Here is a 15929-nt window from a genome sequence, read left to right as displayed (position 1 = left end):
AGACAGAGAGAAGGACAGAGAAAAAAAAGAGAGAGAGCACACGAGGGCTCTAGCCACTGCAAATGAACTCCAGATACATGTGCCACCATGCGCATCTGACTTATATGGGACCTGGAGAATCAAACCTGGGTCCTCAGGCTTCACGGGCATGCGCCTTAAGCACTAAGCCATCTCTCCAGCCTTACCAGCCTTATTTTTAGAAAGGACAGGAGGGGCTGGAGAGATGGCTTAGCAGTTAAGCGCTTGCCTGTGAAGCCTAAGGACCCCAGTTCTAGGCTCGATTCCCCAGGACCCACGTTATCCAGATGCACAAGGGGGTGCATGTGTCTGGAGTTCGTTTGCAGTGGCTGGGAGCCCTGGCACGCCCATTCTCTCCCTCTCTCTCTCCCTCTCTCTCTCTGCCTCTTTCTCTCTGTGTCACTCTCAAATAAATAAATTAAAAAATATTTTTAAAAAATAAAAAGGACAGGAGAGGCTTTACCCACTCCTGCCCTTTCTCATTGGGAGGAGCTCTTCATACCACCTCTTCTTTCCTTCTCTTAAACTAATAAAATCTCTCTAAACTTAAAAAAAAAAAAAAAGAACAGGATAAATCTTTTTTATAGTTCTTTTAAAATTTTATTTATTTGAGAGAGACAGACAGAAAGAGCAGATAGAGAGAATGGATACACCAAGGCCTCTAGCCACTGCAAATAAGCTCTAGACACACATGCCATGTTGAGCATCTGGCTTAGGTGGGTACTGGAGAATCACACCTGGGTCTTTAAGCTTCACAGGCAAGTGCCTAAACTGCTAAGCCATCTCCCTAGCTCAAGAACAGGATAACTCTTAAAAGTATAACAGACTCACCCAAGTTCCCCACCCACACTTCCCACATTAAGTACAGACACTGGAAGCCCACCATCCACCCAGGGTCCATCAGAAACCCTATTTGCAGTCCTTACATTATTAGGGCTGTGCTCAGCTTTGGTCAGAAAAGGTCTTTCCTCACTCCTGAACTTGGTGGAGGTTAATGCAGAGACTAATAACTGATCAAAGGGCCAAAAGAAAGTGACAAGTGCTTATCCCTATAAGAGACATCTACAGCTGGGCATGGTGGTGCACACCTTTAATCCCAGCACTCAGGAGGCAGAGGTAGGAGGATTGCCATGAGTTCAAGGCCACCCTGAAGACTACACAGTTAATTCCAGATCAGCCTGGGCCAGAGTGAGACCTTACCTCAAAAAACAACAACAACAAAAAAAAGAGAGAGACATCTATAACATTCCCTCTAAGGCTCAGGGAACATTGTAGAAGGGGTGGAATGCAAGGAAGGCTATGAAACTCTGTCTTATGGACATGGCCATTGCACTCACACACTCACAGCAGCAGTGGTTACTCACACAAGACCCACACAAGCCTGGGCCCACCAACAGGAATAGGGTAAGAGCTCATGAGGTCCCAACCCTCTCTAAGGCACTGAGCATAGTTATTGGTTGCTAGGGGGTGGAGAGTCATTGTCAAGTTGGGGGTTATGTATGCTCAAAATATAGCATATCCATTTATGAAATTGTCAACAAAGAAAGCATAACAGAAAATAAGAGAATGGTTAACACTCATTTCATAGCCCAGGCTGACCTAGAACTCACTCTGTAGTCCCAGGCTGCCCTTGAACTTATGATGATCCTCCTACCTCTGCCTCCCAAGTGCTGAGATGAAAGGCATACACCACCATGCCAGGCAAGAGCTTTTCTTGGCTCATGTTTTCTCTAAGCTGTGGAAACTTCAGTTTTTGCTTTGTTGCAATATTAGTTTAAATTTTTTTTTTTTATTTGAGAGTGACAGAGAGGCAAATAGAGAGAGAGAATGCGTATGCCAGGGCCTCCAGCCACTGCAAACAAACTCCAGATGCATGTGACCCCTTGTGCATCTGGCTAACGTGGGTCCTGGGGAATCAAGCCTCGAACTGGGGTCCTTAGGCCCCACAGGCAAGCACTTAAACTGCTAAGCCATCTCTCCAGCCCTTGAAATATTATCATCAATCACAACTCTGAACTCTCACAAAGCAAAGGTTATATAATAAAAGGCAAATAAACCTTGCTAAAGAACATTATTAATAATAGGGAATTTATGAATATAAAGCTTCTAAAGGGCAGGCAGGATCTTGGTAAGCATAATGAAGATAAATAAAATTTTGAAAATGGTTTGGCATGAAATTTTTAGATTATTTTTACCAGAGCTTCTTTATCTACTTTCTCCTTCTCAAAGATATTGAAGAATTCAGAAAGTTGTAGTTTTTTCAAATCTTCTTCTAATGTTGGCATATCTCCTTGGTCCATAACAATATTATGTGCACCCTAAAAATTAAAACATAAAGTTCATATACTCAAATTTCTTTTAGTTTTCTTTATTAATCCTATTTTTAAATTAAAATATTTTATGTAGAACATCTACAATAATGTATCTTAACTTTAAATAATTATTGTTTTGTTTGGAGACAGGGTCTTCTGTAGCCCAGAATGGTCTCCAACTTACTATGTAGCAGGAGATAGTCTTGAACTCCTGATCCTCCTGCCTCCATCTCCTAAATGCTGAGATTATAGGCATGGGCCACTGTGCCTAGCTTTAAATAAATTTTAACTTATTCAAAAGATAAATAGAACACTGAATTTTTTGCAACTTTAGTTAAAAATTGGAGGGTAGGGATATAGCTCAGTTGGTGAAGTGCATGCCTTGCAAGCGTAAGGACCTGAGTTTGATCTGAGTCCACACTGAAAAATGACATGTGTTTATAATCCTAGAGTTGGGGAGACAGGCAGACAGGTAGAGATAAACACATCTCTGGGGATCACTGGCCAACCAGTCTAGCCTACTTGTTGAGTTCAAGGCCAGTAAGACCCTGTTTCAAAAAAGGTGGACAGGCCGGGCGTGGTGGCACATGCCTTTAATCCCAGCACTCGGGAGGCAAAGGTAGGAGGATTGCCATGAGTTTGAGGCCACCCTGAGACTCCATACTGAATTCCAGGTCAGCCTGGGCTGGAGTGAGACCCTACCTCGAAAAACAAAAAAAAAAAAGGTGACAGTGCCTAAGGAACAACATTTAAGATTGTCTTCTGGCCTCCATATATACTGTACACATGCACCCCCAACATACATACATACATACATACATACATGCATACACATGAAATGAGTGAATGTCAAAGTATTTCTCATCATCATTAGCAAGTATTTTTGAGCTCTTGTTATGGAAACATAGCTTAGGAAATAAAACAGCCTAAGACAAAGCCCTAGAAATGCTCATGGTACAACAGGAAAAATAGGACATTCACAAAACACAGTGTGTGCTAAATACTAAATCAATAGTATTGATGATACATGTTCATAGGACTTCTTTTTTTTTTTTTTTGCTAAAAGATACATTTAAACATCAAGTTCCCTCTCTGCTTTCAAACATAATTTCTATAAGCCATCTAATTCACTCTTCATTTCCTTACATGCACTCAATTCTATCAATACACCAGTCATGTATATGTATTAAAAAAAAAGACACTTGTTTATTTTAGAATATAGCAATTACTTGTAGAAACAAACTGCTATCTTATTTCTATCATCCAAGAATGACAAGAGATAACTACCAGTCTGTTAAAATAAATGTAAATTTAAATGGCATGAGACTAAACTCAGCAAAACAAAACATCAAAAATCTAAAAATTTTTATGGTAGTATACTATAAGAGAACCTATCTAACCTTCTAAATTACCTTTTCATTCTCATTATCCCCAAAAGAATCTTTCTGATTTGTTAGGATATCAAACAATATAAGCGAACCTATAAATAAAATAGAAGGGACAATTTCCAAGCATTAGCACTAAATTAGCTGTCTCTTATACAAAAAGTCATAAGCCAATTATACATGTAAGCATATCAACACAGAGAATCTTCCCAATTTACCACCCCCTTCAAACCCCTTTTAAGTCTTCATCACAGATGGCTTAAGAGTTCTCTGAATCTGATACTGATGAAAGACACCGTGCTTCAAAAATAAGTGTCCTTGAAGTGTGACAGTCCTCTCTGGCTATAGAGAATTTATTTGTTACCTAAACTATGACCAGCAATGGATACACCCCCTTTGAAATCAGGGTTCCTCTGCAGAAAAAGTGTGTATATTCGGTTCATTTCAGAAGCTACTGTGTCCACAATAGTCTGGCAGTAGGTGGGGCTATTGTAGAAGAAGACATCCAGGATGGTGTCATTAGTGAAGTGCCTAAGGCGGTTAATGCTGGGTAGGGTTATCCTCTGCAGATCTCTGAAAAAAATTGAGAGAGAGATTTTAAATTTGTTTTGTATTTACAAGGACACACACACACAGAGAAAGAGAGTATGTATGTGTGTACACATGCACGTGTGCGCACACCAGGATCTCTACTTTGTGTATCTGGCTTTACCCACACTGGCAGGTTTTGCAAGCAAAAGCCTTTAACTGCGGAACCATCTTTCTGACAGGGAGGGGGTTGATTTTGAGCAAGAAACCTAAATACATCTCATTACTACTCTAACTTATTAAGTTCCTAATGAGACACCTAATGATATGACTCTACATCTGTAGGAAAAACAGCATAAAGAAATGTTTAAGAAGGGAAATATGTTAAACAAAGGATGAGTAAAATTCAGAGTTTAAGAAATTCCAAGCCAGGCATGGTGGTGGTGCATGCCTTTAATCCCAGCACTTAGGAGGCAGAGGTAGGAGATCACCACGAGTTTGAGGCCAGCCAGAGACTACATAGTGAATTCCAGGTCAGCCTGAGTTACAGTTAAACCCTACCTGGAAAAACCAAAAAAAAAAAAAAAAAAAAAAAAAGAAAGAAAAAAAAAAGAAAAAGAAAGAAAGAAATTCCATAACAACTCAGTTTCTTCAATATATAAATTGCAAGAAAATGGATGGAAATGGGTAGGTAGACAAGTCATGCTGAGCAAAGTGACTCACATATCTAATCCTTGCACTCAAGAAGGTAAGGTGGGAGATCACCATGAGTTTGAGGACAGCCAGAACTAGAGTGAGATCCTGCCTCAAAAAAACAATGAAAGGGACTGGAGAGATGGCTTAGTGGTTAAGGCACTTGCCTGCTAAGCCAAAGTACCCAGGTTCAATTCCCCAGGACCCAAGTAAGCCAGATGCACTAGGTGGCACATGCTTCTGGAGTTCGTTTACGGTGGCTGAAGGCCCTAGCATGCACATTCTCTCTCTGCCTATTTCTCTCTCAAATATCTAAAAATAAAATAAAAACTTTTTAAAAAGAAAAAAAAAAAAGAGAGTGAAAAACCGGTCATCTAATTGCAATGTATGAATTTTAAGAGCCTCAATATACAGCCCAGGCTAACCCTGAATTTGTAATCCTCCTGATTCAAACTACTAAATGGTGGAATTACACGTGTATGTCACATGCCCAGCTTGGAACCCAGGTTAAAATATGTTGGGAAGCCAGGCGTGGAGGCACACACCTTTAATCCCAGCACTTGAGAGGCAGAGGCAGGAGGATCGCCATGAGTTCAAGGCCACCCTGACAATACATAGTGAATTCCAGGTCAGCCTGGGTTAGAGTGAAACCCTACCTCGAAAAAACAAAAAAATAAGGTAAAATATGTTGGGGACTGGTAATATGGCTCAGAGGTTAAAGGCACTTGCTTGTAAAGCCTGCTAGCCAGGATCAATTCCCAAGCCAGCCACAAAATATGGTGTAGTGTCTGGTGTCCATTTGTGTATCCATACACACACAGAGATAAATAAATACAAATTTAAATTAAATATTTAATCCCAGCACTTGAGAGGCAGAGGTAGGAGGATTGCCATGAGTTTGAGACCACCCTGAGACCACATAATAAATTCCAGGTTAAGTGTGGGCTACAGCAAAACCCTACCTTGAAAATAAAAAATTAAATGTTGTGTGCATTTGTGTATGCATATAAAAGCATTAACTATACAACTGGAAATTTGAATACTGAATATTTGTTTTTTGAGATAAGGTTTGCTATATATCCTGGCTGGCCTGTTACTCACTGTGTATCCCAGGTTAGCCTTGGACTCAGCATTTCTCTTGCCTCAACCTTTGAATCAAATTGTAGACATCCTGCTAGCTCGTCAGTGAATGTTTCAGTTTGTATGTCTTAAAGGACTTTTAAAAATGACTACAACAATGGAGGGGGGAATACATCCCTGATACTGAAAACTTAAAACAGGGGTAGTCATGAGCCCTAGAGGCGTAACATCTGCTGATGTCTGTATAAGTGTATATACTATGCTTATCAAACTGCCCAGTAAGCACTTCTCTTAATATTCATACCCTTATATTAATGCTACTCTCACTTTGGGTAGAGAATCTTCTCTTTTCAGATGGCAGTGACCTTGGGACGACTCAGAAGGTATCATAGTGCTGGAAGGAAGTGACTGGAGCACTAAGCAACATCTTGATCACACCTTCCAAGGTCCATTGCGGAAGAGGTGGCGGAAAGAATGTAAATGCCAAAGGAAGGGTAGAACTCCTTACAACATGCTCCCTCCAGACACAAAATGGCCTGGGTATCCATGACCTCACAGTGCCTGACACGACCTACACAAGACCACCATAAAAGGAGGAAAAGACCATGACATCAAAATAAAGAGAGACTGATTGAGATGGGGAGGGATATGATGGAGAATGGAATTTCACAGGGGAAAGTAGGGCGGGAGGGAGGGTATAAAAAAATAACTACAACAAACCAGATATTTGATGGCATTAAGATTTTTTTAGGTCTGGTAATTGTTATGGTTGTTTTATTTTTAGGCATGTGCACACAGAATAAGTATTGTATGGTGCTATGCATGTGCAAATGTGCCGGCCCCATGCTTATGCAGAGGTTGGAGATGCTGTCCTCCATGTATTTCCTTGAGATAGTGTCTCACTTAACCTGAAGCTGCCATTTTCAGTTATCAGCAGCAATTCTGTGATCTTTGCCCCTGATGACTGGGTTTATAGACATGCATGGCCATACACAGCTTTTTATTTGAGTGATGAGGAATCAAACTTGGCCAGTCTCAGGCCCTCAAGTTGGTGATACAAGCTCTTATCCACTGAGCCATTGCCCCAGTACTTTTTTGTTGTTGTTTGTTTTTTGTTTTTTCAAGGTAGAACCTCACTCTAGCCCAAGCTGACCTGGATGGAATTCAGTATGTAGTCTCAGGCTGACCTTGAACTCCACTCTAGCCCAGGCTAACCTGGATGAAATTCACTATGTAGTCTCAGGCTGACCTCGAACTCACAGTGATCCTCCTACCTCTGCCTCTAGACTGCTAGGATTAAAGGTGTGCAACACTTCATCCAGCTTGTTATAGTCTTTTTTTTTCCCCTTGGTTTTTTCAAGGTAGGGTCTCGTTCTAGCCCAGGCTGACCTGGAATTTGTCTCAGGATAGCCTCAGACTCATGGAAATCCTCCTACCTCTGCCCCCCGAGTGCTGGGATTAACGATGTGCGCCACCACACCCATCTTGTTAAGAGCCACTTTTTAAAATCCTTTAAGACATACAAACTGAAACATTTACTGATGAACTAGCAGGATGTCTACAATTTGATTCAAAGGCTAAGGCAAGAGAAATGCTGTGAGTCCAAAGCTAACCTGGGATACACAATGAGTACCAGGCCAGCCAGGATATATAGCACACCTTATCTCAAAAAGTAAACAAGTGCTGGAGAGATAGCTTAGCGGTTAAGGTGCTTGCCTGTGAAGCCTAAAGACCCAGGTTCAATCCTCCAGATCCCACATTAGCCAGATGCACATTGTGGCACATGCATCTGGAGTTCATTTGTAGTGGCTAGAGGCCTTGACATGCCCATTCTCTCTCTCTCCCCCTTTCCCTCTGTATCTGAAATAAATAAATAGTTTAAAACAAAGCAAACAAGGGCTGGAGAGATGGCTTAGCAGTTAAGGTGCTTGCCTGTGAAGACTAAGAATTTATGTTCCAATCTCCAGGTCCCACATAAGCCAGATGCACAGTGACGCAAGCAAAGTTGCACATGTACACAAGGGGGTGCACGTGTCTGGAGTTCAACTGTAGTGGCTAGAGGCCCTTACACATCAAATCTCTGTCTCTCACTCACTCACTCACATTAAAAAATAGAGGCAGGGTTGAAGAGGTGGCTTGGTGGTTAAAGGCATTTGCCTGTAAAGCCAAAGGACCCAGGTCCAACTCCCCAGGACCCACGTAAGCCATATGCACAAGGGGCACATGCATGTGGAGTTCATTTGCAGTGGCTGGAGGCCCTGGCATGCCCATTCTCTCTTTCTCTCTCTCTCATTCTCTCTCTCTCTCAAATAAATAAATAAATAATAAAAATAAAAAGAGGCAGTCTAGCTGGGTGTGGTGGCGCATGCCTTTAATCCCAGCACTTGGGAGGCAGAGGCAGGAGGACTGCCATGAGTCTGAGGCCACCCTGAGACTACACAGTAAATTCCAGGTCAGAAAGAATTGATTAACAAGTGATATGAGGAAGATGGCACACACAGCTATAATCCTAGTACTCTAGAGGTTAACAGGAGTTCAAAGTCATCCCCCAATATACAGCAAGTTCCAGGCCAGCCTGGAACACAAAAGACTCTGTCTCAGAAAAATAAAATGAAAATAATGTGGAAAGAAGAAGAGTAGAGAACAGGGGTAGAGAAATACAAACAGTGCAGAACTAGGCATATGTTGAAGCTTGTTTAATTTATATGTATCACAGGTTCTTAAACTGTTGGTCACACCCCATATGGAGTCACATAAGTGTATGTGGAGGTTGCAAAAAAAATTGGCAAGGTTTCTAAATGTGCAGTGAATAGAATTAATTCACACTCGAACACATAATTAACCAAAGCTATTTCTGACAGCCTGATTCTAAACTCACAATATGCACATTTGCGCTGCACGTGCCATCATGCCATGCAAAGCCACACCTGCCTGAAACACCTCAGCAAAGATTCCAGACTACTGTACGTTAGGAACTGCAGTTATTTTACCGTACAGGGTTTCTGCTCTTACAGAAGCATGGGTTTTGTTTCTTTTATTAAGTTAACATACAACATAATATTTCAATATGGCATTTTCATACATATGTCATTATACTTTGTTCTAAGTCATAGCTCTCTGCATACCGTTTGCACATGAAAGAAAATGTGGTATTTGTCTAACATAATGGTAACTACAAAAAACAAAGACTTAGTATTTTACTACCTTTATTCCTCAATATATAAATACTGAGTAAGTATATTTTTGAGCTGCATTATGTTTGATTTTAAAACTGATGTTGACGCTCTCTCTCACACACACAAATAAATAAAATAAAAAGAGTGCTTTTAAAAATAAATAAGGGGGGCTGGAGGGATGGCTTAGTGGTTAAGGCATTTGCCTGTAAAGCCAAAGGACCCAGGTTTGATTCTCCAGGACCCACGTTAGCCACATGCACAAGGGGGCGCAAGTGTCTGGAGTTTGTTTGCAGTGGCTGGAGGCTCTAGCATGCCTATTCTATCTCTCTCTTTCCCTTATTCTCTGTCAAATAAGTAAATAAATAAAAATAATAAAATATTAAAAATAAATAAATAAATAAGGGGAGCTGGAAAGATGGCTCAGCAGTTAAATGCTTGCCTGTGAAGCCTAAGGACCCTGGTTTGAAGCTCAATTCCCCACGTAAGCCAGATGTACAAGATGGCACATGTATATGGAATTTGTTCCAGTGGCTAAAGGCCCTGGCCCACCCATTCATTCTCTCTTTCTCTCTGTCTTTTTCTCTTTCTCTCAAATAAATAAAAATTATACTTTGAAAGACAGGCATGGTGGCGCATACCTTTAATCCCAGCACTTGGTGGCAGAGGTAAGAGGACTGCTGTGCATTTGTAGCTAGACTGAGACTACATAGAGAATTTCAGGTCAGCCTGGGCTAAAGCAAGATCCTACCTCAAAAAACTGAAATAAATAAATAAAATACATAAAAATTGCTGTTCGAATTGCTGACTTGAATTTCATTTAAAAAATCATAAAATGAATTTTGGCTTGGAATTAGACCAAAATTTTCAACAATTTCTGAAATAACCCTAAACATCCTTCTGCTATTTTATATTATGTATTTATGCAAAGTGGCATTCTTAACACTGATCAATGATTATAAAATTAAAATATTAATGAACTCTGAAAAACACTAAAGCTGTTCTATGGCTTGCAGCATTAAATATTATTCCAAGATTGACTCATTAAAATTTTTTTTTAATTTATTGGAGAGAGAATGAGCATACTAGGGCCTCTAGCCACTGCAAACGCACTCCAAACATATGCACCACATTGTGCATTTAGCTTTACATGGATACTGGAGACTCAAACCTGGGTCCTTAGGCTTTGCAGGCAAGCATCTTAGCTGCTGAGCCATCTCTCGAGTCCCTGAATTTTTCTTTTAAAAATAAATTTCTGGGGCTGGAGAGATGGCTTAGCAGTTAGGCACTTGCCAGTGAAGCCTAAGGATTCTGGTTTGAGGCTCGATTCCCCAGGACCCACGTAAGCCAGATGCACAAGGTGGCGCATGCGGAGTTCGTTTGCAGTGGCTGGAGGCCCTGATGTGCCCATTCTCTCTGTATCTATCTGCCTCTTTCTCTGTCTGTCACTCTCAAATAAATAAACAAAATTTAAAAAAAAAGAATAGGGGGCTGGAAAGATGGCTTAGCAGTTAAGCAATTGCCTGTGGAGCCTAAGGACCCCGGTTCGAGGCTCAATTTCCCAGGACCCACATAAGCCAGATGCACAAGGGGGTGCATGCATCTGGAGTTCATTTTCAGTGGCTGGAGGCCTTGGCATGCCCATTCTTTCTCTCTCTCGCTCACTGCCTCTTTCTCTCTCTGTCTGTCGTTCTCAAATAAATAAATAAACAAAATTTTTTTTAAAAAAAATTAAAGAAGAATAGGAATGCTGGGCATGGTGGCGAACGCCTTTAATCCCAGCACTCGGAAGGCAGAGGTAGGAGGATCGCCATGAGTTTGAGTTGGAACTCATTCACCCTGAGAATACAGAGTGAATTCCAGGTCAGCCTGAGCTAGAGTGAAACCCTACCTCAAAAAAACAAACAAAAAAAAGAAGAAATCTCTATATTTATTTGCATAGTGATAGGTTTCATTATGGCACTTTTGTATATTCATCTCATTAGTATGAAAATGGTTTCATCTTTTTTTTGGTTTATTTTTATTTATTTATTTGAAAGCAACAGACAGAGAAAGAGGTAGAGTGAGAGGGAGAGAATGGGTGCGCCAGGGCTTCTAGCCACTGCAGACGAATTCCAGATGCGTGCGCCCCCTTGTGCATCTGGCTAACGTGGGTCCTAGGGAATGGAGCCTTGAACCGGGGTCCTTAGGCTTCACAGGCAAGCGCTTAACCGCTAAGCCATCTCTCCAGCCCAAATTGTTTTCATCTTTAATAAATGGTAAGATTATATGATACCAAAGAATTTGTGGGTTTTTTTTTCAAGGTAAAGTGTTGCTTGATTTCTCTAGTACTCACATAAAGCCAAATACATAAGCTGGTGCATGTGTCTGGAGTTTATCTGCAGTGGCTAGAGGCCCTGGCATGGTCATTCTCTTTATCTGCCTCTCTGTCTGTCCCTCTTATTAAATTAATTAATTAATTAAAAGAAAAATATTTAAGAAACCCACATATACTAAATATGTACAATTTATTTAATAAATCAGTATGATTCAAAATGCAGTACCAAGTACTACTTTTATGCATAAAATTCTCTGAAGTTTTATTTTTTTTGTATTTATTTATTTATTTGAGGGATAGAGAAAGTGACAGAAACAGAATGTGCACACCAGGGCCTCTAGCCACTGCAAATGAACTCTAGATGCATGAGCCACCTTGCACATCTAAGGATATGAACCCACGTCCTTAGGTTTTGCAGGCAAGTGCATTAACCACTTAGCCATCTCTCCAGCCTGCATAATTTTGTTGTTTATTTGTTTTTTGGTTTTTCAAGGTAGGGCCTTGCTCTAGCCCACACTAACCTAGAATTCACTGTGGTCTCAGGCTGGCCTTGAACTGACAGTGATGCTCCTACCTCAGCCTCCCAAGTGCTGTAATTAAAGGCCTGCATCACCCTGCTGGCTTTTTTGTTTGTTTGTTTTAATCAAGTAAAAGATGCAAAAGGCCAGGTGTGGTGTTCCACAACAATAACCTGTGGGAAGTACAGATAGGAGGACCAGCAGTTCAAGATCTTCCTTAGCAAAGACTGAGCTCAAGGCCAGTGGCTTCCAAGATAACCCTGCACCCACAAAAACAAAAACAAAAAAAAAAAGAGGGAAAAAAATACAAAAGGCTTTAAAATTTTTCAAGGGTTAGAGGGATGGCTTAGTAGTTAAGGTGTTTGTCTACAAAGCTAAAGGACCCAGGTTCAATTCCCCAGGACCTACATTGGCTAGACACACAGCGGGCACACGTGTCTGTAGTTCATTTGCAGTGGCTGGAGGTCCTGGCGCATCCATTCACACATGCTCTCTCTCTCTCTCTTTCCCCCCTTCTCTGTGAAATAAATAAAAATAAAATAAATTTTTTTCAACATTAAATGGGTTTCTCTCTCTCTCCCTTTCTCCCTTCCTCCTTCTTTCCCTTCCTCCCTCCTCCCTCTCTTTGTTTTGCTTTCTGCTTTGCAGCAGTGTTGAGGACCAATCCCCAGGGCCGTGCCCATACTAGGTAAGTGCTCCACCAGGGTTCCATATTCCTAGCCCACTAGCATCAAGGATTTTTGGGTTGTTTTGTTTTTGAGACTATTTAGCTGAGGATGACCTTGAACTACTGATCCTCCTGCTTCTACCTCTTAAGTGCTAGAATTACAGATGTGGAGGACTATGCCTGTTTTTTTGTTTTGTTTGTTTTTATGAGGCAGGTTTTCATTCTAACCTAGGCTAACCTGGAACTCGCTTTGTAGCCAAGGCTGGCTTGGAACTCATGGTGCACCTACCTAAGCTTCCAAAGTGCTGAGACTAAAGGTATGCGCCACCACACTTGGCTACTACCCTAATTTATGCAGTACTAGACAAGCACTCCACCAACTGTGTTACATCTCTAGTCCACAGATTACTGCTTCCTGAAAGATAAAGAATGCAAATCCTTTTTTCCTTTCTTCCCATCCTTTTCCTTCCTCTTCTTCCTCTTCCTCTTCCTTTTCTTCTCTCCCTCTCCCTCTCCCTTTTTTTGAGTCAGGGTCTCACTAAGTCACTCAGTCTGAACCCAAACTCTTGATTTTCCTGCCTCGGTCTTGCAGTACTGGATTACAGACATGTGTCACCATGCCAGCTTCAATGCAGAAATTTTTCTATTTTATTTCATATTTTATTTTATATTTCAGTTTAGTTTATTATTTTATATTTTAGAAACAGAAAGAGAGAATGGGCACCAGAGAGAGAGAATGGGCACACCAGGGCCTTCAGCCGCTGTAAATGAACTCCAGATGCATGCGCCACCTTGTGCATCTGGCTTACATGGGTCCTAGGGAATTAAACCTGGGTCTTTTGGCTTCACAGGCAAACACTTTAACCACTAAGCCATTTCTCCAGCCCTCAATGCAGAATTTTTTTAAAAAATGTTTATTTTTTATTATTTTTAAAAATATTTTATTTATTTATTTGGGGGGGAGAGGCAGATAGAGAAAAAGAGAGAATGGGCACACTAGGGCCTCTAGCCACTGCAAACGAATTCCAGATGCATGTGTCCCCTTGTGCATCTGGCTTACATGGGTCCTGGGGAATTGAACCATGGTCCTTAGGCTTCACAGGCAAACACCTTAACTACTAAGCAATTTCCACAGCCCATTGCAGAATTTTCAAGAACAGAAAAAGTTGAGAATATCAGATGACAAAGACAAACAGAAGTTCTGCCTGAAAGAAGGAAAGCCATGATGAAAGTTCCTAATCTAAATTCTACTGCACAAATTATAACTGCTAATAATTTAACTTGAGATGTCTTGTCTATCCCCCCAAAAATTTTTTGGACAAATGTTAAACACAGTTATAAAAGGAGCAACAAAATACTTTGTACATCTTGAGATATGGTTGGCTTTTGACATCTTTAGTTGGAAATACTGATACAGTGCACTATAGGAAGAAAGCATTGTTAGGCCTTAATGCTAAAAAGTAATAAATAAAGGTGAAGGCTGGGTGTAGCTCAGTGGTACAACACTTGTATGTTCAAGGGCCTAGGTTCAATCCCTAGCACTGGAAAAAAAGAAAAGGGGTGAGGAAAAAGCAGTAGTACACACCTATTATTCCAGCAATAGGAAGGCCAAGGCAAGAGAATCTCAGGATCAAGGCCAGTCTGAGTTAAATGAGTTCCTAGTCTGGCTGGCCTATGTAGTGAGACCCTGTCTCAACAAGCAAACAAAATTATACTAGACAGCCAGTAAAACAAACTGAAGAAGACATACTTTACTTTTAACTAAAAATAATTTACACAAAGGACTGAACAGCATTTAATAATGTTATCTCTAAGAAATTTTAAATACATAATCAGCTGTAGAGGACTATCCTTTAAACATACTGACAATTGAATAACACAGGATTGGAGAGATGGCTTAGTGGTTAAGGTCTTTGCCTGCAAGGCCAAATGACCTCGGTTCGATTCCCCAGAATCCACGTAACCCACAAGGTGGTAAAAAACATTACAATCACAGTTATAAAGGTACTACTCACACGTCCACACCAGTAGAATGCAAAGGGCTGTGCCAGTTGACTGGAAGAAATTCTACTCTTCCAATCTGCTGATTTTCTTGGGCTTTCTTAAAATGTGTCTGTAGCAAGCTCAAAGAAACACTGCGGAAATCGTTAACTAGGAAAGAAAATTAACCTATGCATCAACCATGAAGCAATTAATTCACAGAATCAGGATGCAACAAATAAATCATGCATGCAGTAACACACTACCTAACTACATATGCTTAGAACACAAACTGATGAGTCAAAAATGTTGGTATTCAAGAAAAATTAAGAATACACAAGAGGGGCTGAAGAGATGGCTCAGCAGTTGCACTTGCTTGCAAAGCCTGATAGTGTGGGTTCAATTCCCTAGTACCCACACAGGACCAAATGCACAAAAGCGCACATGTGTCTGGAGTTTGTTTGCAGTGGCAAGAGGCCCTGGCACACCCATTCTCTCTTTCTCCCCTCTCCTTGCAAGTAAAGAAAAAAATTTTTAAAAACAATACAGGAGCTGGAGAGATGGCTTAGTGGTTAAGGTGTTGCCTGTGAACTGTTTCAATTTCTGTTATTTTATTTCTATTTAATTTTTATTTATTTATTTTTGGTTTTTCAAGGTAGGGTCTCACTCTAGCCCAGGGTGACCTGGAATTCACTATGTAGTCTCAGGGTAGCCTTGAACTCATAGAGATAATCCTACCTCTGCCTCCCCAGTGCTAGGATTAAAGACGTATGCCACCATGCCCAGCTGTTTTTTTAATTTTTTTTTTAATTTTTGTTTTGGGTTTTTCAAGGTAGGGTCTCACTCTGGTCCAGGCTGACCTAGAATTAACTATGTAGTTTCAGGGTGGCCTCAAACTCACAATGATTCTCCTACCTCTGCCTCCCTAGTGCTGGGATTAAAGTCATGCACCACCACACCCGGCTGTTTTCTATTTTTTAAATCATATGAAGGTGCCTCCTTAGTGCAGTGGGTACTACTGTACTATGAGATTTAATCTCATAAATCATGACTACATCAATCACTCTGTAGCCAAATTCCAATCCTAACTTTCTGATTTTTTTAAAGTAATCATGACCTAATACTTTAGATTTGAAATATATATATACTACTATTTAAAATTCATATCAGGGCTGGAGGGATGGCTTAGAGGTTAAGGAGTTTGCCTGTAAAGCCGAAGGACATAGGTTCGATTCCCCAGGACCCACGTTAGCCAGAT

General features: G+C 40.7%; 1 protein-coding gene across 4 annotated transcripts in view; it reads right to left on the bottom strand.

The window, feature by feature from the left end:
* Ddhd2 (DDHD domain containing 2) overlaps window positions 1-15929 on the bottom strand; it is a 57443-nt gene that overhangs the window by 22545 nt on the left and 18969 nt on the right. For all 4 annotated transcript variants that reach the window (XM_045131422.1, XM_045131421.1, XM_045131423.1 and 1 more), the window contains exons 7-10: window positions 14707-14842; window positions 4080-4288; window positions 3743-3810; window positions 2214-2336 (exon numbers count right to left, since the gene is read on the bottom strand). In XM_045131422.1, the coding sequence (XP_044987357.1) occupies window positions 2214-2336; window positions 3743-3810; window positions 4080-4288; window positions 14707-14842 (536 nt within the window). The remainder of the gene's footprint in view (window positions 1-2213; window positions 2337-3742; window positions 3811-4079; window positions 4289-14706; window positions 14843-15929) is intronic.

Source organism: Jaculus jaculus, chromosome 12 (assembly GCF_020740685.1).
Source record: "Jaculus jaculus isolate mJacJac1 chromosome 12, mJacJac1.mat.Y.cur, whole genome shotgun sequence".
In the NCBI taxonomy this organism is placed as follows: Eukaryota; Metazoa; Chordata; class Mammalia; order Rodentia; family Dipodidae; genus Jaculus; species Jaculus jaculus.
The sequence above is the reverse complement of the archived record's forward strand: the minus strand, read 5'-3'. Positions and strand labels throughout refer to the sequence as shown.